General features: G+C 41.1%; 1 protein-coding gene across 1 annotated transcript in view; it reads right to left on the reverse strand.

Annotated features, from left to right (window-relative positions):
- LOC120936626 (U2 snRNP associated SURP domain containing) overlaps positions 1-26,642 on the reverse strand; it is a 92,991-nt gene that overhangs the window by 32,465 nt on the left and 33,884 nt on the right. Inside the window, 9 exon segments of the mRNA XM_040349111.1 lie at positions 5,811-5,854; positions 10,289-10,500; positions 12,616-12,781; positions 14,250-14,332; positions 14,461-14,496; positions 14,959-15,053; positions 16,608-16,675; positions 19,002-19,162; positions 26,233-26,347. Of these exon segments, the coding sequence (XP_040205045.1) occupies positions 5,811-5,854; positions 10,289-10,500; positions 12,616-12,781; positions 14,250-14,332; positions 14,461-14,496; positions 14,959-15,053; positions 16,608-16,675; positions 19,002-19,162; positions 26,233-26,347 (980 nt within the window).

Genomic DNA, 26,642 nt, shown 5'->3' on the forward strand with positions numbered 1-26,642 from the left:
TGCAAAAACAGCTCGAGCTCAGTGAGGTAGGATGAGAGAGCGTTTTGTGAACAGCAGTTTTCAGTTCTTTCCACAGATTCTCGATTGGATTCAGGTCTGGACTTTGACTTGGCCATTCTTAACACTGGATATGTTTATTTGTGAAACCATTCCATTGTAGATTTTGCTTTATGTTTTTGGATCATTGTCTTGTTGGAAGACAAATCTCCGTCCCAGTCGTGGGTCTTTTGCAGACTCCATCAGGTTTTCTTCCAGAATGGTCCTGTATTTGGCTCCATCCATCTTCCCATCAATTTAAACCATCTTCCCTGTCCCTGCTGAAGAAAATCAGGCCCAAACCATGATGCTGCCACCACCATGTTTGACAGTGGGGATGGTGTGTTCAGGGTGACGAGCTGTGTTGCTTTTACGCCAAACATAATGTTTTGCATTGTTGCCAAAAAGTTCGATTTTGGTTTCATCTGACCAGAGCACCTTCTTCCACATGTTTGGTGTGTCTCCCAGGTGGCTTGTGGCAAACTTTAAACACTTTTTATGGATATCTTTATGGAAGAGTGGCAAGAAGAAAGCCATTTCTTAAAGGCCAGATTTGTGCAGTATACGACTGATTGTTGTCCTATGGACAGAGTCTCCCACCTCAGCTGTAGATCTCTGCAGTTCATCCAGAGTGATCATGGGCCTCTTGGCTGCATCTCTGATCAGTCTTCTCCTTGTATGAGCTGAAAGTTTAGAGGGACGGCCAGGTCTTCGTAGATTTGCAGTGGTCTGATACTCCTTCAATTTCAATATTATCGCTTGCACAGTGCTCCTTGGGATGTTTAAAGCTTGGGAAATATTTTTGTATCCAAATCCGGCTTTAAACTTCTCCACAACAGTATCTCGGACCTGCCTGGTGTGTTCCTTGTTCTTCATGATGCTCCCTGCGCTTTAAACGGACCTCTGAGACTATCACAGTGCAGGTGCATTTATACGGAGATTTGATTACACACAGGTGGATTCTATTTATCATTAGTCATTTAGGTCAACATTGGATCATTCAGAGATCCTCACTGAACTTCTGGAGAGAGTTTGCTGCACGGAAAGTAAAGGGGCTGAATAATTTTGCACGCCCAATTTTTCAGTTTTTTTATTTGTTAAAAATGTTTGAAATATCCAATAAATTTCGTTCCACTTCATGATTGTGTCCCACTTGTTGTTGATTCTTCAAAAAAAAAAAAAAAATTACAGTTTTATCTCTATGTTTGAAGCCTGAAATGTGGCAAAAGGTCGCAAAGTTCAAGGGGGCCGAATACTTTCGCAAGGCACTGTATATACATATACGCCTGCAAAGCACTTCGACAACGGTGCTTTTAACCCCCGCTAGCGGCTGAGGAAAGGGTTAAAAGCGATAAAACATCTGGAAAGCTACGCTAAAACCCAGCAGCGCTTACCACCAACGTTCCCCCGCCCCAGTGTGAAAGGGGTCTTACTGCTTATTCATGCGATTCATTTTTTGTAAAACTTACAAGTGTAATTTTAAAAGAAACCAGGACAATAAGGGCTGCTTAATGACAAAAATTACACTGGCTCAAATCATAATAACTGCTTTAAAAAAGCCACATCCAACAAACTTGAAAACATTTTTAAATATAAAGAAACAGAGAAATAATTAAAACCATGACTCCTACCTAAAACAATATACAGTTGTGCTCATAAGTTTACATACCCTGGCAGAATTTATGATTTCTTGCCCATTTTCAGAAAATATGAATGAACACAAAAACGTTTCGTGTTTAGCTGAAGCCATGTATTAATTAGCTGTGATTACTCTTTAAATCATAATGACAACAAACTACCCAAATGGCCCTGATCAAAAGTTTACATACCCCAGTTCTTAATACTGTGTTGTATTGCCCCCTTTAACATCAAATGACAGCTTGAAGTCTTTTGTGGTATTTGTGGATAAGGCTCTTTATCTTCTCAGATGGTAAAGCTGCCCATTCTTCTTGGGAAAAAGCCTCCAGTTCCTTTAAACTCTTGGGCTGTCTTGCATGAACTGCACATTTGAGATCTCTTTAGAGTGACTCAATGATATTGAAGTCGGGAGACTGAGATGGCCACTCCAGAACCTTCACTTTATTCTGCTATAGCGAATGAGAGGTCGACTTGGCCCTTGCGTTTTGGATCATTGTCATGTTGTAATGTCCAATTATGTCCCATGGGCAGCTTCCTGGCTGATAAATGCAAACGTTCCTCCAGTATTTTTTGATAACATACTGCATTCGTAACGTCACCCTTGGCCATCACGCTTAGTTTGTTTACACACTGCATCATCTTGCACCAGATCTGGTGCCTGGTTTGTACATTTTTTTACTATATTTTTTTATTAAATATCATTCATTTTATACAGAGAGCACCATCTACTTGTCCTTTGTATCCTCATGATCTCATGGTACCTCGGATAACACTGCATATTGGCTTATACTCTCTCCTGGCTCCTGGTCATATTTGGATCCATTTAATTGCCTGTAGGGGAATGTGTGTTTGACCATCCGTAATTAAAGGGTCCCCTTCGTGAAGTGAGCGGCCATTTTTACCATTGGTGAAGGTTTATCGTGCCAGCAGAGTCATCTGCATGTCTTTATATGTGTACCAGCACTGAAGACCTCACGGATGGTGTATTATACATTTATGGACTGTTGTCATTAGCGCTGCACCATCTGCTTTATATTCATCTAAGGGATTTTGATCATTGACCCTGGTGTTCAGCTGCTCTTTATCTCTTTTTCTCTCATACTGCATTCAACATGCCATCAATTTGAGCGAATTTCGTGTGCCTTTGTAGCTCACATCCCCAAAACAGCGATCCAAATGGTGTACCTTTCATCATAGGCCTTGTTGACTCCTCTCCAAATGTAGGGTTTACGGTTGTGGACAAAAAGCGAAATTTTTGTCTAATCATGCAAAATGACTGTGCCAGAAGGTTTGAGGCTCGTCTCTGTGCTGTTTGGCATATTGTAAGTGGGCTTCTTTTTGGCATTTACGTAGTAATGGCTTTCCTCTGGCGACTCCACCATGCAGCCCATCTTTCTTCAAGTGCCTCCTTATTGTGCATCTTGAAACAGCCACACCACATGTTTTCAGAGAGTCCTTCTTTTCACCTGAAATTGTGTGGTTTTCTTCGCATCCCACACTATTTTCCTGTTGTGGCTAAAATTTTAGTTGGTCTACCTGACCGTGGTTTGGTTTCAACAGAACCCCTAATTTTCCACTTCTTGATTAGTTTGAACACTTATTGGCATTCTCAATTCCTTGGATATCTTTTTATATCCCTTTCCTGTTTTATACAGTTTTACTACCTTTTCCCGCAGATCCTTTGACAATTCTTTTGCTTTCCCCATGACTCAGAATCCAGAAACGTCAGTGCAGCACTGGATGAAAGATGCAAGGGTCTGTCAGGAGTCCAGAAACTCATTGACCTTGTATACACACACACACGTATTACAAAAAAACAGATCACAGGTGAGGATGGTTATCTTTAATAGCCATTCAAACCCCTTTGTGTCAACTTGTGTGCATGTTATCAGGCCAAAGTCACCAGGGTATGTAAACTTTTAATCAGGGTCATTTGGGTAAACACAGTTGATTGATAATAAATGGCTTCCGCCAAACACTAACCATGAGTGAAAGAAGTAAAGTGGAAGGGTTTGGTGTGTCCTCTATTGGATACGGCACCTCATCCTATACAGTAGTTACAAAGTAGGGAAAATTTGAGGGGATTATAACGGTGCCAGTTATAATCCCCTCAATTTTTCCCTACTTTGTAATGAGTGAAAGAATTTTTTTTGTGTTATTCATATTCTCTGTAAAATGGGCAAGAAATACAATTCTGCCAAGGTATGTAAACTTATGAGCACAATTGCATATAAAAACAAAACCGTGTAACCAAATTAGGGCACGTAATGCCAATAATATTACATATAAAACTAAGTTAAGAATAAGAAAGGAACAAAAAAATAATAACCCCAACTATGAAAAAGACCTATGGTGTGTTGGTGCACAATTAAATCTGGGTAATTTCCAGTGGAGCACCAATACAATAAAAATAATAGCCATGTTTTGGTATCATAACAGCATATACTACCCTGGCCACTGCAGTAATATCTGAGATGAAATTACTCCATTAATGGGCAACTACCTTTTGTAAAGTGAAAAACCTCATAGAGAAAAATAGTGTAGTACTTGAAGATTCTTAATTGTGGAACTACAGTTTGACCTATAATCATGTTACGTTCTTCAATTATAAAACACAACCACATTTATTGGAGTCGATCGTACCAATGTCTGGTCAAAATACTCTCCCAATCCATCCCTTGATGTTTTCCTGGTCCCCCGCTGCCGCAGACTGTTCAGCTGTGGTGTTGCTCACCAAGGCCAATGTCAAAGGTCAATGGGAATTTGAAATTTGATTCTTCTTGGGTTGTATTTTCTGTCTTGAAAGTAAGACTGTGCTTTTCTGAGCAAGAGTTTATAGGACACCCTCCCTAGCCAGAAGACAACTAAAAGGGTTAATCCAAGCCAAAACTACTACTACTACTACTACAATTTCTGGCTGTGCCCCCACACAGTGGTCAGGCAGCTCCCGCGGAATGCATAACTTCACATTTTCTCCTTTTTTTAATTATTAATTAAAATAAATTAAAAGGAAAAAAAAAAAGGCAGGAAAACACTGCAATATACTTAAAGCTGGGTAGACCTGGAAACTTCACTTCTAATATTAAAAGGCTGGTGTGTGGTTAAGTCAGCATCAATCTAGAGCTGAAATATGAGTGCTGTTCACAGTCAAATCACTCAAATATAGGTGTAAAGTAGAAATATCAAGTAGAATAAAAGTAAATGCTGCTTTGTGTTCTTTTCATGCAACCCTTTAAAAAAAAACAAAAAAAACTCTGCGCATCCAAAAGACTTTACCTGGATCAGTCAAAAATATTGTGTGTATAGAAACACCCCAAGATATCCAGCTACTAAAAGTAAGATAAGGATGGTTACAGGACCTAATGGCCCGTACACATGAAAATATCAGACGGGGGGAAACAACGCATTCGGAGCGAACGTCTGATAATTCGTACACAGCTTTCGAGAGCTGATCATGACAGTTCATACGAAAATATCCGAAAAGACAAGCATAAAAATTTCTTGTACAATAACAGAACTAACGATTTTCGTGTAATTGGTATAGTATTTGAATGGTAAAAAAAAAAATCGTGTGACAAAGACCACGCAAGACTCTGACAGAAAATAATATATTACATCACTTCTATACAAAGTTGTATTCTGTTCGAGAATTTTCATAACTTTAGTAGCCTGCTGTTTTTTATATGAGACTATGCAAAAAAAAAAAAAAAAAAAAACACGGCAATCATTTGCTGGATATGTTAACATGATCGCTGTTGATCACCTGATGCCAACAAAATGTTCACTCTTCTTTCGCACCTTTCCCTGTCAACAGAAGACGCTCGACTGATTGATTTGTATCTGCATGCTCAACTGGTCTCTGAAAGCAGCCTTAGAGAACCAGACAGGAGCTTTTTTCTAAATGTATATTAATGTATAATCCTGCCAACAGATTTTTGACAGGTCAGTTGCTAGCTTAATTGTGTTATGTGCATTTAAATGAACAGGGGAAAAAGTAAAAAGAAAAAAAGAAAAAAGAAACTGTTGCTCAGTGAAGCTCCAATCACCTCCCTCAAGACCATCAACCAATCATTTGTATTTCTGAAGGGGATATTTTCTAAAATCACATGAGTAATAATAAAGAAAAAAAAATGTACCTTTCTGTTGGGATAACCACTTTGACTATGGCTTGCGACAGAGTCTGTATATGAAGTCACATCAGATAATAAACATAGAATATGTGAGTATTGTTAACAAGTAACAAGCAAAAGAAATTATACATATCATTAAACACTAGACATCTAGTACATGTTTATGCAGGCACTTCTTGAAAAGCATAAACAACTAACAAGATACAATGAATGTGCCCACAGAGTGGGTGATAGCTGAAATGTCCTGATATATATTGCACATTAAAAACATCAAAAATAGGTACTACACTGGAAATTGTAAATGCAAATACAGCAATCGGGGGCCACTAACTGTACACTCCTGTATTTCTGAACTTAGCAAACAATACTCTTAGCTGAACTACGCTTTCAATAACATATCAGAAACAACGGCTATTACAATATATACATACAGGGCTTTGTTAAAATAGAGGCACTTTGGGAAAAAAAAAATAATATAAAAAACAAAGGGCCAGGCTCTAGTTTAAAAGTAAATGTTGATATTTGCAGAACAGACCTGAGGATCTAAATTGAAATTACAATTTTTGTACAAAAATTTTACAATTTAAAGGGATTGTAAAGGTTTGTTTTTTAATTTTCTTAATGGGTTCCTTTAAGCTAGTGCATTGTTGGTTCACTTATTTTTTTCCTTCAATGTTTTTTTTCTGTCTGAATTTCTCACTTCCTGTTCCTCTTCAGTAAGCTTGCCCCCATCATCCGAGCTGTTCTGGCTGGGGGTTAGATGCAGTGTTCAACACAGGAATTTAGTCTCAAAAGAAGGGGGGCGAGCACACTGACTAACCCCCAGCCAGAACAGCTCGTTGATGGGGGTAAGCTTACTGAGGAACAGGAAGTGAGAAATTCAGACAAAGAAAAAAAACATTTAGAAGGGAAATTGAAGGAAAAGTTAAGTGAACCAACAATGCACTAGCTTAAAGGAACCTATATAGAAAATAAAAAACAAACCTTTACAACCCCTTTAATACAGTTCCACGATACGCTTTTCTTGCAATTCATTCTGATCAGTGCAAAGCAGAACCTGCCCGATTGGGCCATGCTATAGGCATTATGTACTCTGTCACGAAGGATGTAAAGGTTTCTAGAATAATGAGAAGTTCCACCAGATGGATACCTGTAGCTAGAATACCAAGTCTGTGCAAAGAGCTGTGGCCACTCAGCAATGAGTTACCTGTATCAATGTACCCTTATGGACTTTCCTATAAATAAGGCTGCATTCACACTCATGTGCTGCGGTTTACCCGCAACACAGTGTTTTTCAGTTTCCTGCACTTTGCAATAGACTTCTATTATATTCTGCAGGATTGGTGCACTTTGAGAAAGCTCATCAAACTCGCAGGTAATAACAGAAGTCTATGGCTCAGTGCAGGTAAACTGCTCTGCACCTGATGAGCAGTATGAAAGCAGCCCAGTAACCACTGTAGAACAGATATGGCCATGTGATTTTAGTAATAAACTGACCTTTAATATCAGTTTTCTATTCTATTCCATCCCAGAGCAGGAGGTCGCGGGCCACATCCGATGGCTCTGCGGGCCACACGTGGCCCCCCAGGCCACTGGTTGGGCACCCCTGATCTAGGGGGTTTCATCTTTGCATGTCATAATAGGGGAGGAACCTCCGTTCTCATGATGTAGTAAGAGCATCCCTACATTGACATTGCACATTACATATAGCAATGAGACAGAACAAGTAGGTATAACAATTTTCAGGGTGTCCAGCAATAGGCTGTATATTAAAGTGTTACTAAACCCAAGACCCTGCATTCACTATATCTGGTCTCCCACAGTACACAGAACATGGAAATGCCATTATTTTAGTAAATCTAAACTGATAAATACCTTTTCTCATCAGCAGTATATAGCAGTCTTGTGACTTCTACAAGCTTTGCTAGTAACTGATAGAAGTTTTTATTCTCCCCTGACCCGCTGTCTGGACAGTGCCGATTGGCCCCGTGCTGATCACATGCACCCTTCCCAAGAAAAAAAAAAAACTCTCTAGCAAAACACCAAACTGAGCATGTGCAGCACCATCCCCTGGCTCTGTAAATATCAGGTTATTTTTTGGAGTCAGTGGAAGAAGGGGGGGATCTGTGCATACAAGGTCAAACAACCTTTTTACACAATGCCAAGGTTTCACCCCTTAGGTTCAACAGCGAGTACAACAAGCATGCTTTACTGCATTTACAGAATGATTTTAAGCCCCTTTCACATTGGGGTGACGTCGACGGTAAAGTGCCGCTATTTTTAGCGACGCTTTACCGGCAATTTCGCATCGCTATTCGGCCGCTAGCAGGGCTCCTTTACCCCCTCTAGCGGTGGAGAAATGGTTAAAACCACTGTAAAGCGCCTCTGTTGGCGGTAAACCTGCAGTGCCCCATTGATTTTTTTACCATCCTGCTAGTGTACCAGTGTGAAAGCCCTTTCACACTTGACAGCAGCGGCTGTTTCAGGACGCTTTGCAGGCGCTATTTTTAGCACCTGCAAAGCGACCCAGTGTGAAAGGGGTCTAACTGTTGTGGATTTTGTAACACTTTAAGTGTTCTCACAGTGGAAAAACAGGAGGTAAAAGTCTTTAAGCTTGATGCAATCAATCTGTTGAGTTTTAGTCCTCAAAACAAATCTATTTGAAGCCTTAATAAACACATCTCAAACATGTCCCAAATACAAGCCATTGTTCCCTTAAAATAAAAGTACAGCCAAAGCTTTTCTTTTTAGTTATGGATAGCGTGGGGAAAGCTTAAAGTGGATGTAAACCCGATTCATGAAATTTGAGCTGGGCACATATCTGCAGTGTTTTTTTTTTGTCAAAGCCCTATGTCCCATAGCAGTCTCCTGCTCAGTTCTTCCGTTATCAGCCTGACACCTCCTGACCAGTTCTCAGTCACATATAATAAAAGCAGACAGACTTTTGTGTTGCGGAGGATGCTATAAATAGATTAGCAGCGTGCTGAACGATTCAACGATTGGCTCTGAAAGTCTCTACCTATGAGGAAAAGGGGTGTGTGCCTTTCCTCCAATCAGCTGTCTTGGCCGTTTGCCCAGGCTTCACTGCAGTGCTAACCAAAAAGAGAAAATCTAACGATCTGAACTTTCTAAACAGTATATAAAAAGATGAAGACAGCAGATTTACATATAAAACTTATGTAGGGAGATTGGTTTAATCTCTGTGTATCATCTGAGGCTGCTTCACTGGGTATATGTGAGAGTTTACATTCACTTTAAGGCTAGGTGCACCTGCAACCAAAACGCAACCATTCATGATTAATGGCACCCCCACACATTTAAACCCACAGCCCGTTTGCAGTTATCGTAAGGAAATTGCATGGTGCAAAAGCTAAATTTTCTGTGGTAAACGCAGGTACCACAGCATATTCAAATGAATGGATTACTGCGCACCGCGTAAACACAGGGCGCAAACCCGTAAAAGTGTGAACCTAGCCTAAACCCCGATCGATAAAATTTTTGCTGCTTTTTTCACACTGGAGAGATTTCTCCTAAATTCCTCTTCTAGAGGGGCAAAATGAAGTGCGAGAAAAATGCGACAACGTGAGGGGTATTCCTTTCAGACAGTTGGCATTAGAACACATTGTTCTAGTGACAACTGCAAAACTTCAGATTTCCCATCACTTTTTCTGGACATAGAAAGGGTGAATCTATTTAGCAGGGACAGACAGCAATAAAAATTTAGCAGGGTTTCTACCTATCCATAGTGGGGGGAAAAAGACATAAAAATAAAACTACAGACGTAGGGTTTTTTCTTTAATTTCATTGGCCAGAATAAATTTTCCAATTACCCTTTAAAAAAAAAAAAAAAAGCATTTATAAAAACCCCAGTGTGCATGAGGTCTAAGCGCGAGGAAGCATGTTACAACTGGCTTCCTTCTAAGCCCAACATCTGTATAACCCTTGACTGGTTAAATTTATTTTAACAGCTCCTTGGTCTAAAACAATATCCTGCTTTCTCATTAGAAAAATAGACTTATGCAAACAAAAAGTGTACCAAAATATTCAAGCATGGATTTTGCATATTCTTATATTTTTTTAAAGACAGAGTTTTATATAGGTTTATTTTCTGCAGAAATTCGATAACAAAGTTAGAACTCAAGTTTAACCAAGCCCTGTATATACAAGTTCTATACGCAAACCATGAACTTCCTAGAGTCACATACCTGTAACCCAGTCGACTAAGCAATAACTAAATCACATGTCTTGTCCAATGCAATAAATGTCACACCTTTATTTTTATATTACTAATCCTGGAATGAACATCAAAACTAACCTTTATGGGTTATGTGATCCATGTAGTAATGTTTAGAAGTGTGTGTATAAATATACATATATATACATATGGGGCAGAGAAAATCCTTTATTATCTGCATGTAGAATGTATGAATGTATCCAGCACCACTGGCTATGAGGAGAAAACATTGTTATGCTTCATTAATTACCTTCTCAAACTCCTCCTTATTTTTGGGTGGTGGTAACATAGGAGAATTGGGGTTCTTGAGGCGCTCTCTCGGCTGGGCGTTAAAAGGCAGACCAGATGGAGGCGGTGGTAAAGTGTGCTCCATCATTGATGGGGGGATATATATAGGGTGTGGAGGGATAGGCACAGCTTTTCCCCAACCCAGCTTCATTTCAAAAGACATAACCATTTTTCCTGAAATCAGAAAAGCAAATTTATAAATAATTAACTAGCATGACATAACCTCCCTCCCCCCGATTAATAAAAATACATTAACAGTAAGGCAAGAGGTACCAAGATAGAATAATGCTCAAAAAGGTCTGCAAGCTTGCCTACTGCCTATCTCAGACATGGGTCCTCATTTCAGGAGGAAGATAATGCTGAGAACTTAGAATGCACAGGTTCTTAGGGCCCACTGTCCGACAGCTTAAGGTTTTCCTCTTTTGATCTGGAGCCAATCAACATGGTTTCCAATCATGCAATTAACATGACAGCAAAATTATGCAGACCACCATGCAGGTTTACTAAAACTTCTCTAGTCAAGATGCCAGTGCAGCTTAAAAAGGAGGGCAGTGTCCATCTATTTAATACTGTAACTGCCAGATAAAATTACACTAATGAAAAAAAGTAATGCTGTGTTTTACAAAAATCTTTTTTCGCAGCCTGCAAAAGACAATAAAAAATAAATATTTATTAAACTGGTAGTAAACCCCCTTTTTTTAAAACCTATACCTACAGGTAAGCCTACTATAATAAAGCTTACCTGTAGGTACCGTAACTATCTCTTAAGCTCCATGCACAATGAAGCTGATAAACTGTAGTTTATTGGCGTTTTGGCAATTTTTTTTAAAGCCCATAAACTGAACTCTATTGTTAGCCTATGTGCCCATGCACACCTGGGCATTTTTTAGTGTTCATGAGCTTTGGTGTTTATTGGCTTTTTTCTGAATACCCGAAATTTGCGGTCAAAGTGACGTATTTCGGCAGGGAAAAAACGGTAAAAAATACAAAATGCCGTTTTTTTATCCATTGGAAAAAAAAAGCTACACTGAAAAACGCTGATTAAAGCTATTGCAAAAACGCTAAAAAAACGTTGAAAGGCTCCCTGCAAAGCTACTGGTGTTTTTTTATAGCTTTTTTTTAGCTTCAGTGTGCATGGAGCCTTAAACTTGCACTGTTTAGAAAATATTCGCACTGCATGCAGCTGGTGATATCAATGGTGCATGCGCTCTCAAGGGACAGCATACCCATGCTGTCCCTTCAGAGCTCCGTGCCCCAGTCCATGACTCCCGCGCATGCGTGCAGAAGTGACGTCATTGCAGCTCAGCCAATCAGATGGCCGGAGCATGCGAACGCAGAAAGAAGACGTGGTGAAGATAGAAGTCCTTTCAGCGGTGACAGGGCATCGCTGGAGGGCTTTGTTCTAAGGCAAGTGTTTCATAATGTGCTAGTATGCGATTAGCACTTTATTCATTGACTTGTATTTGTTTTATACACCAAAAGCGTGGGAATGTGTGTGAAAGTGTGCTAACACACACATACATTTTAAAGATTTTTACATTTAAAAGTTTAGTGTCCCAAGTTCAGCTTTACAGCTGAAGTCTAGACAAGCAGCGTGTATGACAGTTATGCACCAGAGGTTTGTCATTTGGTGCAGCTACTCACACCAGAAAAACATTAATAGGTCTTTGACCTTTGCTATAGCACTGGATAATGATACACCTAGCCTGTCAAGTGAATAATAAGAGAGATGACAGCAGGTTGGGGAAATCCTTCTCTGTTTACCGACAACACATGTGCAAGCTGCAAAGCCTTACTGGTGGCTAGTGCCGTTTCTTCCTCTTCCAGTCTAAGTGATGCCATATATGAGATTAAAGATGCTGTATGTTAAGAAATATATACACACACACAGTAGGCATTTACAGAGGTTGTATTTATGTTTGTGTTTTTTAGTCTGTCTGGAGTTTGGCTCACCATACTGTAAGAGCAAGGATAGGCTGTAATAGCAATAAATGTGCAACTATAATCAAATCAAATCATATCATTGTGACAACAAATTCTGTCACAGACTAATTTCTGTAAGACAACCATTTGTGGAGCTTACTGACAGAGGTCAGGTCTGTCTTAGTCTGGAAGCTCAGGGCATGTTTCAAGGACAGACATTCTCCATGCCCAGGCACAGTACCCCACAACTCCAGAAGATGTAAACTAAACCATGCCCAATAATCAAGGGACGATTCCTTGGTCCACATCTGAAGTCTGTTGAAGAAAACATCGGGAAAATCCTCTTCAGAAAAAAAGTAATCTTACCATTCAAGTTTTTCAATGCTCTCTCTGCATCACGCCTATTCATAAAGGCAACAAAGCCACAGTTCCTCTCCCGTGCTCTCTCCTCATCTGTCCGTGGCCACATGATTTTAACACTAGCCAATGGCCCAAACTTTCCAAATTCATGACACAACATCTCCTCGTTCATCTATAAATTCAAGAAACATTTTAAAATCAAAACCTTAACATACATCTTTGATCATTTAGTAATTATCATAATGAAGACTGAGAAAATGTAGTTCTGGTCAGGATGGTAAAAAATTATTATTTACCGTATATACTCGAGTATTGGCCGAGTTTTTCAGCACGTTTTCTTATGCTGAAAAGGCCCCCTAGGGCTTATATTCAAGTCAGGGTCCCACTTACCTGCCGATTGGCCATGTTGCTCCCACGCTGCATCTGGGGGTTGTAGTTTTCAGAGGCAGGCAGAGGCAAGTGACACACTGGCTCAGGCTGGGTGATGGATGACTGCAAGCAGGAGCAGTACAAGGGGTTGGAGGGGGCCCCAGATTGTGAGCAGGAAAATCCGCCCACAAAATCTAGTTATAGCACTTGTATTCCCCTGTTGCCGACCCAAAACAGATTATGCGCCCCTGCTCGTTGCTCCGTGGCAGAAGATTACCACTTTCCAAGCTCCCTTATTGAGTTCCCGAGGCCCCTGAGGACAAGCGATTGCGTAAAATGCGTTGGGAAGGGCATAGAGCGTGATGTCACGCCACCACACCATTACGAGGATGTGGGTTTCTTTCTAGTGTTTTAGCACACTGGGGGTTGATTTACTAAAACTGGAGAGTGCAAAATCTGGTGCGGCTGTGCATGGTAGCCAATCGGCTTCTAACTTCAGCTTGTTCAATTAAGCTTCTACAATAGAACCTAAAAGCTGGTTTCTATGCAGAGCTGCACCAGATTTTGCACTCTCCAGTTTAAATAAATCAACCCCTCTGTACCATGAGATTTTACCATTAAATATTTCACTATGGTGCCTTCATATCTTGTGGCTGTCGGTGACCAAGTACATAGTGCAGAGATTGCCTCCAGTGGAGTAAAGAGGATTTCTATTACACAGGGACCTGCTGAGAGTGAAAGTGGACCAGACCAAGGATATTGAAGCTCATATTGCTGCTCCTCCCTCGGGCAGCATTGCTGTGTGGTGGGTGTGCAGTCTCTATTCCTATGGAAGGAATCTTACAGGTTTTGGTGTACTTTTGGAACTGTGGTGGAGGAAGTCACTTATGTGGATGAGACTAATATTTATCATATTTACAGTATATTAAAATGGACTTACTACACAAATAAGTGGAATTTTGATGAAAATTTACATATGTTTGGTCACGTGATATTTAATTTTTTCTACAAGCTGCAATGTATAAACTCTTGTTCTGTATTTGGTGTTTGTATACCAGCCTATATTACACACGATTTGGTGTTTAAGCATGGACTATAGTTTTATAATTTAAGATCCTAGATACTTGCCCGAGCCTGAAATCCAGAGACTCTCCAATAACACAGAATTAATGACTAACCGGCACGTGCAGACACCACCAGCTGCCTACATGTTATCAGTATTATTATATTAGATGCATTTTTAGGGTATAAAAGAATTACAAGTTAGGTACCTGAGGGTTGATGTTCCCAAGATAAAGATTAGTTGTACTTGGATCACCCACATCATGTGATCCAGGAGCATAGTCATCAAGAGCTTCATGCAAATAAAAACAAAAACATAGTTACCATTAACGAAACGTAAAGTAAAAAAAAAAAAAAAAGGGGGGGGGGGGTTTTTTTAAAGAAAAAGGAAAAATTTTAAAAGTATATAAAATAGAATACCACCAGAGGATCGGTTTCTTCTTGATTGTTGATCCGCTTAAAACAGAAAGAAAATTATTATTACTACTACAGGATCTACTACTAGCACCATCAATTCACGCAGCACTTTTCAGATATATACTGTATTGTACATTCACATCAGAACACATATCAAAGCAGGCAGAATTAGTCAAGGATTAATTGAAAATGTACGGCTTCCATAACAGAAGCAGTTTCTGCTCTCTTCTCCTGAAGTTGCTATCTGGCTGTCATGCCGGTCACCATTGTAACAATATTTGAGTCACTTGTCTAGAACAAGCATGCAGATAAACACTCTGCAAAGGTTTTCCTGGTCAGTGATTTAGTGATTTAGACAACCTTTTTCAGAAGGAGGTCAACAAGAAAAAAAGTATAAAGTATAATATCTATTTCCGGAGAGGGTTACTTTAAATTCAAAATAAAGACTTGTTATATCAATATTTAATTGCAGCTTTACTGCTAAAAAAAAGCTTTTCTTACCTGGCCTTCGCTGTCCATCAGCATCTACTTGCGGAGGTTCAAATCTGCTTGTTCTACCCTTTGTTTTGTGTCGCTCATCTCTCTCTTCTTGAATCCTGCAAAGGATGTTACAGTATAAGAGGACAAAAATAAAATGTGTCCTTCAATTCTTAAATTAAAAGTAGAAGTCCAGCCTGAGTTTGTTTGGATCACAGGAGTGCAGTTCATTTTGCACTCCTGTGTTCTGTTTTCAGCAGAGAGCGGTCTGAAGTCCGCTCTCTGCCGACGTCACTGCGATCAGTCCAGGCACCGCATCATCACGACAACAAAGTCTTGATCCGCCAGGTTCCTGGACTGATGCCTGTCTCAGCTTCTCAGGGAGTCACTGAGAGCCTGAGATAGGTGCACCCCGCCCCTCCACAGCTCAGCGCTCCAGTGAGCGTGGAGCAACAGTGGAGAGCTGCTTGGGGAGCCGAGAGAACCGAGCCATCGGGGGATGTTTGATGGCTCGGTTCTCAGTGCAAAGGCGGTGGGGCACAGATACATTGGACCGATGCTGCATCCACCTAGGCAAGTCTAATTATGGGATAACATTTTTTTTCCCATACTTCTCCTTTAAAGCAGATTGGTTGTAGAAAAACAAAAATATGAGACAAAAATATTAGTGGTGTGTATATTTGGGAACATGACTTTCTATGTGCTTAGACTTTTGGGTGCCTCAACACCCCAAGATAGCACAGTGTCGAAAACTGAACCCTAGGAAAAACTCTGCCTTTGCAGTGGGGCAGTGTCCTCACTGCAAGCGTTAACTGCACCTTAAGCTCTAGGGGAGGGGTGTCGAACTCAATTTCATCGTGGACCGCATCAGCATTATGATTGCCCTCAAAAGGGCCGGTTGTATCTGTAAGATTAGATGTCCAGTGCATCCCCTCCCCTTACATTAGATGTCAAGAGCCACCCCACCATCAGAAGTGGAGTCCCCCACTCTCCCTTATATCACAGTGCACCCCCATTTCCTTATGCTGCTGCAGGGAAGAAGATGGATGCATTGTTTGAAAGCAGAAAGTAAGGGTCTGAAGAAGGACCGGAGGAGTGGAGCTCTCCTGCAGCTGAAGGAGAGGTCCGAGGGCCATGTGAAATGGCTCTAGGGAATTTAGAAAATAAGTTTTCTCTTTGGAATCTCTGCTCCTGCAGGCTCCTCCACATTGCTAGACCAATCCCAGCAGCCTCTTCTCCCATGCAATCTAAGATCCGTTGATGTCAACAAGGCCAATGCAGGGTACATATCCCTGCACTGGGCATGACGCCGCCGAAGGATAGTCCACCACTAAAGTATGAGAGAGCTTGCCAGGGAAGCAGAGAATTAGGCAAGTAGAATTGCCTGAAGTTTGTTCACCTTAATGCATAGGATGCATTAAGGTGAAAGTTTTTTTTACCTTTACAGCCCCTGTAGGTCCATTTTGGGAAAACCTAATGCATGACCACCCTCCCTCTATTCAGCACCTTTTCCTGGCTCAATTGACAATATATAATACATTACTGGGAACATGTTTTCAGAGAACAAAGCTAAGACCAGTGCATGCCTGTGTCTCCAGTTAAATGACATCGCAGGCTAGAAGATAATGTGCTAGAAAATTTCAGTATATATTCATACACACACCAATACTTACTGTTTGAGTTCTTCTTTAAAAAGCTCCAAATTACTTTTCTTCTTTTCTTTCTCCCCTTTCTTTAAAGGCTACAAAAAGAAAAAGTAAATACGCATACCAATAAAATGTCTCATTTAGCCACCCTTCCTAGCAGACAAACATAACCCCCATAATGTAAAGCGCAGACAATATCTTGTAAAGGATTATAAGCATTGCCACATTTTCCTTTCCCCATTTTTAAGGCAAACCCCCTTTTTGTATTTGACAGCAGAGATAGCTGCAGCATTGAAAATGCAATGGGCCACCAAACATATTCTGGCGATTACAGCTACGGGAAACCTTTCCTGCAGTTTCATAAACATTTTGCTGTTAAACAAGGCTCATCTGAAATCTAAGCGTAGTTCAAGTGCTGTATCACAGAATACAATGAATAAAACAATGGTGTACAGGTGGGTTTGCATTTGTCACACTGGCAGCTATTCATAAGAGTCAAAAAGAAGTAGGCAGACAACAAAGCATGTTATTAAGGTGAGCAGCTGCGTGCTTTCTATGCGAGTTGCTAAGTAGCAAGATTAAAAGTCTAAAATTGTACACCCTTAGGCATTTTTTCAGAAATGCACCAGGAGATGCAGGAGAAAGGCCAATTTAAAAGTTATTTATAGAAATTCCCTGTGGAGGTGCAAAAATATATAGTTTGTGTCAAATCTTAAATATACTGCCTAAAACAGACATATCTCCTGTAGGATCACACTGTGTTGAATGCATTCTGACCCGCCCCTCTCAACGTACAGAAAAATATATATTTTTTTTAAATATGAGGCTAACTCCACCCAAAACAAGGGAAAATAAATAAATAAAAATGTTGGGTGGAAATGGTCATACTAAACTATAAGCAGAATACACAGAGTTTGGAGTATTTTTTTTGCGGGGGGGGGGGGGGGGGGGTCGGGGAAGCATGTTGAAAAATGAAGCAGTTAAAGTGGAACTACACTACATCTGAGCACTACAAACCAAATACTATTTAGTTCCTTTTTAATATTTAAAGCAAACCCATCCAGCCATGTCTCTATTTTGTTGAGAAATTACTTTGAAAAACACCCTCTAGCATTTCTGGCTGTGACCATCTCGAGCAAGAGCAGGTGATTCATGTAGCAGTTACTTCCTGAATCCATCTGCCCTTGGCTCCGGCATGCAGGTGTTGTCAGATTAGGTGACCCGTCAAAATGTGTAATGAAAGGAGCGTTTCATCGCCGCCATCTTGCTACACCCCTCCACATTAAGGATACAGTGAGAAGGGGGCAAGAGGGTATCTTATTACACCCATTTATACACTTATTTATAGCAGTAAACTGAGGTTATATAGTGAAATGCAGTACTTAGAAATCAGTCTGACTGTTTACATGTTTAATTTGAAAAGCAGCAGCAGCAAGCCTGCTCATCTCACAGGTTTGCTAATCTGACAGAAGTTAGGTGCTTTTAAAATTCAACATCTAACCAGTCAGACGGAGTTCTAAGTACTGCATTTCACTATATAAGCTGAGTTTACTGTTATAAAGTGTAAATAGCAAAACTCTGGTGGGTGCAACAAGATGTCCACTTGCCCCTTCTCACTGTAGGTGTAGCAAGACGGCGCTGCCAAAACATCACTTCCGTTACACACTCTGACAGGTCGCCTAATCTGAAGAACACAGGCAGGAGGGGCTGCACATTAGTGTTTAGGAATTCCAGTACAAACATAACCCTATGCTCAGCCAGCTTAAAACATAGTTCCACCCAAAAGCCATATTATGCACCTTCCGTGGGGTGTGGGGGGGGAATATTGGGCGGATACCTGGTATCCTGTCCCCACTTGCGGAAGTCCGGGCCACAGTGAATTAAGTCAGTAGCTCGGCTCACTCCTCCCCTCCCCCCCCCCATCTCTGGACCAGTAGGAGAGCGGGTACCTGGCGTGACGCCGCAACGCTACACTGCCGGGTTCTCTTACCCGCAATGGAAACATCAGCTGCGGTGCCGACATCGCTTAACTACAGGACAGGTAAGTGTCCTATTATTAAAAGCCAGCAGCTGCAGTATGTGTAGCTGCTGGCTTTTAATTTTTTGCAGGGGTGGGCAGACCTCCTCTTCAATGAAAGTCAGCGTAAACAAAGCCAGTGTGCTGCTAAAAGCTGTAGTGAGCACTCTTCAGGTCTGAGTTCTATTCCTATTAATGCAAGTCCTGAGGACAAATATTTACTTGCTCCTAGTTTCATTCACACATTACGTTATTCATTAAGGTATCAAAAACAGGAGTTTTTTTTATTTAGAAAGCCCTAAAGCATCCCTTCTATAATGACATGTACAAACATTTTAGAAAGCGATATTAAGAGGCGTTTGAAATAATGTAGATAAAAAAAAAAGATGGGAAAACCACTGTACCGAAATGAAGAGATCATCATTTGTTCTTACGGGTTTCTTCGGTTCCATGGGTATTACTGGAGGAGGTGGTCGCTCAATAGGTGGCAGCTGTGGTTTTGCCTCAGAGAATCGTGAAGATGGTTTATACAGCTTGCCTTTCTTTTCATCTGTCTCATGCTCATCTGCAAAAAAAAAAAAAAAATCGCAATACTTTACATAACAATATATATTCAGAAAATTTCATGTTAAATTTATCTGGGCCGTATCAGATACAAAAAGTACTTGGTGGGAGTTTACATCCAAATTTGTAAAACTGCTTCCCACCTGCAATCTCTAGATAATAAGTGTCCTTTCACATGGGCGTTCAGTTTGTCCAGATGAAAATGGACACCCATGTATTCCTATGGGCAAGCAGATGATCATGCCTTGACATCAGCCTTCGTTAACATCCGTTTTTTGAAACGGAAGAAAGAAAGCTCAATTTTATTCAGTTTAAAAAACAGAAGCAGACCTAAAAACGGATGTCAATGGACAAACGGTCCATCTTTGCATCTGTTAGGAGGCGGCACCCTAACAACTGATGACTCAGCTGTCGGCAGGGTTCCCCGCTGACAGCTGAATGCAAGAATAGCTGGTTGCTAATGAAGCTGGCAGCCTCATTCTTAACAACTGATGAGTCAAACGGTCTGTGTTTTTATTTATTTATGACACTTTTTTGGTGAATGAGTAGGGGGTACGATGTATCCCATACCGATTCACATAGGGAGGGGGGCCAGGATCTGGGAGCCCCCTTGCTAAAGGGGGCTTCCAGATTCCGATAAACAACATGGGGACAAGGTGCTTTTTGGCCATTGCTTTGGCTCCTAGGAAAATGGTTCGCCCTCGTAACGCGTAAGCCGTAATTTTGTGCTGTCTGGACTCCCCGGCGATCTGGTCCCAGTCTAAGGCGTTTGGAGACATCTATTTCCATTGACGGAGTTGTGTAAACGCTAACTTTTTAACTTGTTTGTGAGTAGCCATTATCTCTGTACATATTAATTAAACCTTGCTATTGGTAATGCACAAGGTCGGTGCGCCCTTCTTTTCCTTTTGTTTATTCAATATGTTTTCTGACCAGGGTTGCGGGGTAGAGGCCATTGTCCCCATCAACATGGTGACAAGGTGCTTTCTGACCTGCCAGGCTGCATGCTTGGATAAGGGTCCAATATGGATTCTGGTGGGGACCCCACTTTTATTTTATTTTTTATTAAAGTGGAGGTTCACCTGAATTTTATTTTATTTTTTTAAAGCCAGCAGCTACAAATACTGCAGCTGCTGACTTTTAAAAAATTGACACTTACCTATCCAGATCGCCCGTGACGTCGGGAGCCGATGGCGAGCAACTACTTGGCTTCCCCTGCCGCCATCCTCGGTGAGGGAATCGGGAAGTGAAGCACTGCGGCTTCACTGCCTGGTTCCCTAATGTGCAAGCACGAGTCGCGCTGTGCTGTCCCCTCACTGGTCCCCACTGTGTTCTGGGAGTCGTGTTTCCCAGAACACAACGGGGGGTTTGTTGACGCGAAGGGGTGGGACTCCTATGGGAGTCTATACCCGGAAGTGGTGCAAATGCCTGTATTATACAGGTATGTACACCCCCCCCCCCCTCCCCCCCGAAATGTGCCAAATGTGACACCACAGGGAGGCGGGGTTTCCAAAAAGCAGAGGTTCACTTTTGGGTGAACCTCCGCTTTTTAATGTGGGCGTGTGGCTCCCCTCAAGATCCATACCAGACCCGAAGGGTTAAGGAGGCGACGGCCGGCTTGCTGGCCTGCTCCTTAGCAACCAGCTGTTCCTCAAATAGAATTTAGATCAGTCAATCAAATTTTGACTGATTGAAGTTCTAATCGTACAAAAATTTGAAATTTGTTAGAAAACAGATGTAAAACTTAAGTCCGCATCCATAGTTTATCCGATTTGCTAACAAAAAAAAACATGACAGGACGGATGAAGAAAACAGGACACCCATGTGAAAAGCCCCTTAGGCTACTAGCATGTTGCCCTGCACTGAGCAAATGTTTCCACAGTTCTCACTGTGCCTTGCACAGGTATACCAGCAACTATAGTCTGAAGTACAGTAAGCAAGCATAATTAGTTCCAGAAACATGCTTGTAATCCAAAGCACTTGTATATCAAAGCATTTTTTACAGCGCATAAAAGAGAAGAGAGGAACCTCTAAGTGTAGCAATAAGTTGCTAAATGTTGTACCTACATTAAATGTAACAATATTGCTACACTTAAGAGTCTCCTCTCTTCTTTTTTCTACTCAGTTGTGACATGACTCTTATATCAAGAAATCGCTTGTATATCAAGGCAAAATGTATTAAAACATTTTGCTCGTCTTGCAAAACGCTCTCAAACCAAGTTACTCTCAAACCAAGGCTTTACTGTACAATATAGTTTATGAAAAGTAATTTAAAACAAAGCAGCGTACCAAATTAAATGCTACCAATAGGTTTTATTTTTAGAGCCATAGTTAAGTTAAAGCTACCTGAACGCAAGATCAAAAATGTAATCTATTGTGGCTGAATTGGTTTTCCTTTAATTAAGATTTTTCCCCCTTTATTTTAACCTTATAATCCTGCCATTAACAACCTCTGTCCTAGTGTGACAACACTCTCTATACCAGTGATACTCAACCTGGGGGTCGGGACCCCCCTCGGGGGTCAAATGACAATTTGATAGGGGTCACCGAATCCTGGGCTGTTCCTGAAGCCAGCACCACTCACAGCCTTTTCGCAGCTGCCCAGCAGGGCAGTCCCTGGAGCCTGTGGCATGGCTGTGGGGCAGGCAGAGAAATGTGAAGTGTGAGGGGCTGGAGGACACCCTATCTTCTGATAGGTGTCACTGCTGTAAGACACCACAGAGCTGGAGAATACATGGAAGGGGGAGGAGAAGAGGGAGAGAAAGAACAGGAAAGATGGCTAGAGAGAGGGATATTGGAAAAAAAAAAAAAAACAAGAACTTAAGATATAGATAAAAGGGAAAGAAAGGAGAACATAGAGAGAGTGGTACATCCTAAAAGGTCAAATTACTTGTCTTGCTTTGGGTGCCGACAACCCGTGTTAAGGAAATTCTACTGTTGGGGTCCCTACAACTTGGGAAATGTTATCAAGGGGTCACTGCACTAGAGGGGTTGAGAACCACTGCTCTATACCAAATGGCGGGCCCATGTTCTGTAGTCCACAGAGAGAACTAGGAATAAGGCTAACTGAAGCAGAGCACAAACATTAGCTTACATTTTTTTTTCCCCACTAGGAACAATAGGTATTTATTTGGCGTTTGCATATATCAATGCTTTCACTTGAATATTAAACAGCCCCAAAAAAAAAAAAGAGAACATAAGAGAAGTTCATTGTTGGAGTTTACTCACACTTTATCCAATGCTGGCAAATTTGGTCTGGGTATCTAGACTTCAATGAGGAAAGGTCACAAAAAGCAAGTAGGTTCGCTGTACAGCCTCCAGTTTGCTTCATTAGGAAGCCAACCGTCAGTTTGTGAAGTGTACCCATAACTCCACTCTGTCACCACATATTGCAGTGGCAGTAAAGGGGTTAAAGAAGTTGCAAAGAAGTCACAGAATGTCAACAAAGCATGGTGACGAGCTGTTACCGGGTTTCCCTCATTAAACACTGATTGGAAGAGATTGCTGTAACAGCTCATTATCGCTTACAGTGTACACCCAATCACACCGATTGCACACCCCCTAATAAACAGGACCCGTCACCAGCCCATCTGGAGTAGCCAAGTACCCGTCACCAGCCCATCTGGAGTACCCAAGTACCCGTCACCAGCCCATCTGGAGTACCCAAGTACCTGTCACCAGCCCATCTGGAGTACCCAAGTACCCGTCACCAGCCCATCTGGAGTACCCAAGTACCTGTCACCAGCCCATCTGGAGTACCCAAGTACCCGTCACCAGCCCATCTGGAGTACCCAAGTACCTGTCACCAGCCCATCTGGAGTACCAAAGTACCTGTCACCAGCCCATCTGGAGTACCAAAGTACCTGTCACCAGCCCATCTGGAGTACCCAAGTACCTGTCACCAGCCCATCTGGGGTACCCAAGTACCTGTCACCAGCCCATCAGGAGTACCTATCTGCAGCCCATGCCTCATAGAATATACCTTGGGGTGTTTGCTTTCCAAAAATTTAGTCATTTTGTGGGTAATTACACTGTCCTGGAGCTCCAGGACCTTCAAAAGTGTGATAGGTAAGAATGAAATATGTTCAAGTAGTACCTAGAATGCCCCAAGGTACTACTTCAATGTTGGACCTCTGTATGTGGCCAGGCTGTGTAAAAGCCTCACATGTTGTATTGCCATACTCGGGACGAGTAGCTAAATTTTTTTTGGGGCATAATTTTTGCTATACGTTAGACATATCATAAATAAACCACACTGTGTAAAAAAAAAAAAAAAAAAAAGTTTTCACTTTCTTTTCGGATTTTCAAAGACGTTTGGGAAAAAAATGAACTGTTCAAAAGACTCAATGCCTCAGAGTATAAGTTGGGGTGTTTGCTTTCCAAAATTTGGTAATTTTGTGGGTAATTAAATTGTGCTCCAGGGCCTTCAAAAGTGCGATAGTTTGTTAAAAAATGTCATGTGCAATTTATGCTCCTAGAACGCCTGACGGCGCTCCCTGCATGTTGGGGATCTCTATGTGGCCAGGCTGTGAAAATGTCTCGCATGTGGCATCACCATACTCGGGAGGAGCAGCAGAATGTATTTTGGGGTGTAATTTGAAGAATGCATATGCTGTGTGTGAGAAATAACTTGTTATGATAAATATTGTATTACAATAAATATTGTGTAAAAGAAAACAATCTACCTGACAAAGGCATATTTTTCTGTAACCATGTCAGTTTCTTGAACTATAGAGCCAGCTCTTTCTATGTCTCCAAAAGCAGGCCCCTTTTCCAGCTCCACCATTTTTACCTGTGTCAGATCATGATATACCCAGCTTAGCAAAGATGACATTTGGGTCAAGGTGGGCTCTACCAAACAAAAAGTGTCCCCTTTGCAGATCTGCTCTTGCTTTAAATTTTGAAGTTGTAATTTTTTTGCCACGATTCTTGGGAAATGTATTATTTTTTGCTGTGCCTGAAATGTAACAAGGGTAGGACGCAGAGACAGGTGTTAGGATTTGGTCCTGCTCTGATGCAAGGGAAGCATTGTAACTGAGGCTGAATATTGCGTGGGCCTTGGGCAAACAGCAAATTTGTCTGAGCTTTTAACGTGCCTCCCTTTTGCCTTGTTCTTCATAGCTTTGGATGAGGATGATCCCCTGTAGGGTAACTCAGGAGTAGGGTGTGGAATATAGGGTAAGGGTGTTCAGAAGGAAAAACGCAGCAACCCAAGTGCAGGCTGTCCTGTAGTAAAGTCCTTGTGGCAAAAGTGACTGATTAGCGGATAAGGGTTCTAGGCAGAAGTGCAAAGAGTGGATGAGTTTTAGTTCACGCCACTTTAAAAAAAGTTTACACTGTACGGTGAATGCAATCCAAACTTAGCCCTGGTTTTTATGGTAATTGTCAAAGATAAAGGGGACCCCATCTTGACTGTTCACACTGGCCTGGATTCCAAAAGACCTTTATGGAACCCTGTGGCCGACTACATGCACTGTACAAAGCGCAGAGTTGAGCACCTCTGCAGGATTCAGTGGCCGAAAAAAACATTATAGGCTTTACCACAGGTTGTGCTTCTTCTCTTGTGGTATCAGAAGACAATGGAGAGTTGGATTAAACAGTTGACTGAAGAATCCAGTTAAACTAAGAGTTATTTCCACATAAGAGAGAAGATATCTTCACCTTAAAACACTAGCAAAAAAACAAGGATTCACAGATTTGAGTAGCGTTGTAGGGAAGTTGCCCAGGTGGCATCTCCTTAAAAGCTTTGCAGTGTCCAATTACCTTAAAGTAGAAGCCTACAACCCAGGATCTATGTATACTCTATGTCCTGTACAATTAAGCTATGCATTGTAACTACAGCTGGTGTAAGCACCTGAAGATGTCCTAATAACAGCCTTGTGTTATGCAATCAGAATGGGAGAGGCAGAATGGATGGACTTGTGTCTTTTTTCAACCTAACTATGTAAGCACAACAACAACTAAAGTGTGCTACATGCGCTGACAAGGAACATGCCGAGAATCGTGCTGAGAAGAGAGCAAAGCGTTAGCTCAGTATTCGGCTATCTAAACTGGAAGCAGGGAGATGCCAAGGATAAATTTCTTAACTGCCCAAAAGACAAGTAAGGTCACCAATCTTGCTATGCTATTTGACAGTGCTGTTTAGGACTTTGCACTGGAGGAACATTATTACAAATTCTTTAGCAGGTAAAGCAGCTTTCTATTTCCCTTTAACCTTCTCACTATATTTCCCTTCTCCTCTATTCCCGAACACACATTTTTGCAGTTTAGACTCTGGTGTGACACAGAAGTTCTGAATCATACTCAAATCTGATGTTGTCATTTACTGTCTTTGGCTATTTGATTTGCATGTCTCAACTTGAGTTTTAATGTTTGTAGACATCTTGCCAGTTCTATGCTTTCTACAATGTGTGCCTTCTTGTATTTTCTGATAGAAAAATTTTGAAAACCAATAAAAATGTCAGTTTTCCAAAAAAAAAAAAAAAAAAACATTTTCCCCTATGTATATAGCCGTTTGCTAAATACAATTCTCCTCTAGCCAGGACCAGGAAGCAGCCATCAGCTTGTGCCCACTTTACTCAGCAATAAAGTCAAATGAAAATAAATAACCTTAACTCTGTTGCCTGGCAACCGGCAACCACCCACATCTTTTTATTCTACTGGGCCTTTGCTTTCATAAAAAAACACACATTCTAGGGGTTTTATGCAATTTTAGTGCAAAAATGCTGATTTTTTTTTTTACACGCAAGCAAAAATGGAAAACTTGCTCTAGTGCTGAAGTGGTTAATGAAATTGTGATCTACGCAACACCTATATGGACTTGCAACCTTTCTTTCCATCCTTTGTAAGAATTGCCTCCATGGACTTGAAGCATCAAAACTTGAAGGTGACCGGCTGAATAAATCTGACGCATGAGGGCACAGTGTTTTTAGTGGGATGTATCAAATTTGTTAAAGTTCAAGTTTAAAAATTTCAAATCAAGTATAATAATTTGTTTGCAAAACACATTTATAAAGAAAAGAAAATACCTGAGTAATACAACAATGATGGAGTTCTAGATGAAGACCTTACCTTTTGTGGCATTGACAATTCCTCCCCTCACAAATGTTTTAACTTTGCTGGCATCACTTCCTTCAAAAGCAGCTAAAAACTCTTCATAAATCTCTGCCGCAGCCTTTTCATCTTCCTGCAAAGAAAAAGACAGATCTGTTTTCATGTTCCAGCATCAGATTGAATTCAGCAAGTAACAGCTCCTGATATAATATTATGTATTCTTGTGTTGTCATAGGATCAAGACAAGTTACAGCAGTTCTACAATCTGATCTTGACACTGCTTGTGAACCCTGTAAACGTCTCTCTTCAGAATAAGAACGTGTTCAAAGTATGCAAGTCGCATACTAGAATAGAGCAAGCAGAAACCTGATGCACTGGTACTATTGATGTGACACAGGAAAGTCTTTTTTTATATACTTATGTATATT

Source organism: Rana temporaria, chromosome 4, assembly GCF_905171775.1.
Source record: "Rana temporaria chromosome 4, aRanTem1.1, whole genome shotgun sequence".
NCBI classification, from domain to species: Eukaryota; Metazoa; Chordata; class Amphibia; order Anura; family Ranidae; genus Rana; species Rana temporaria.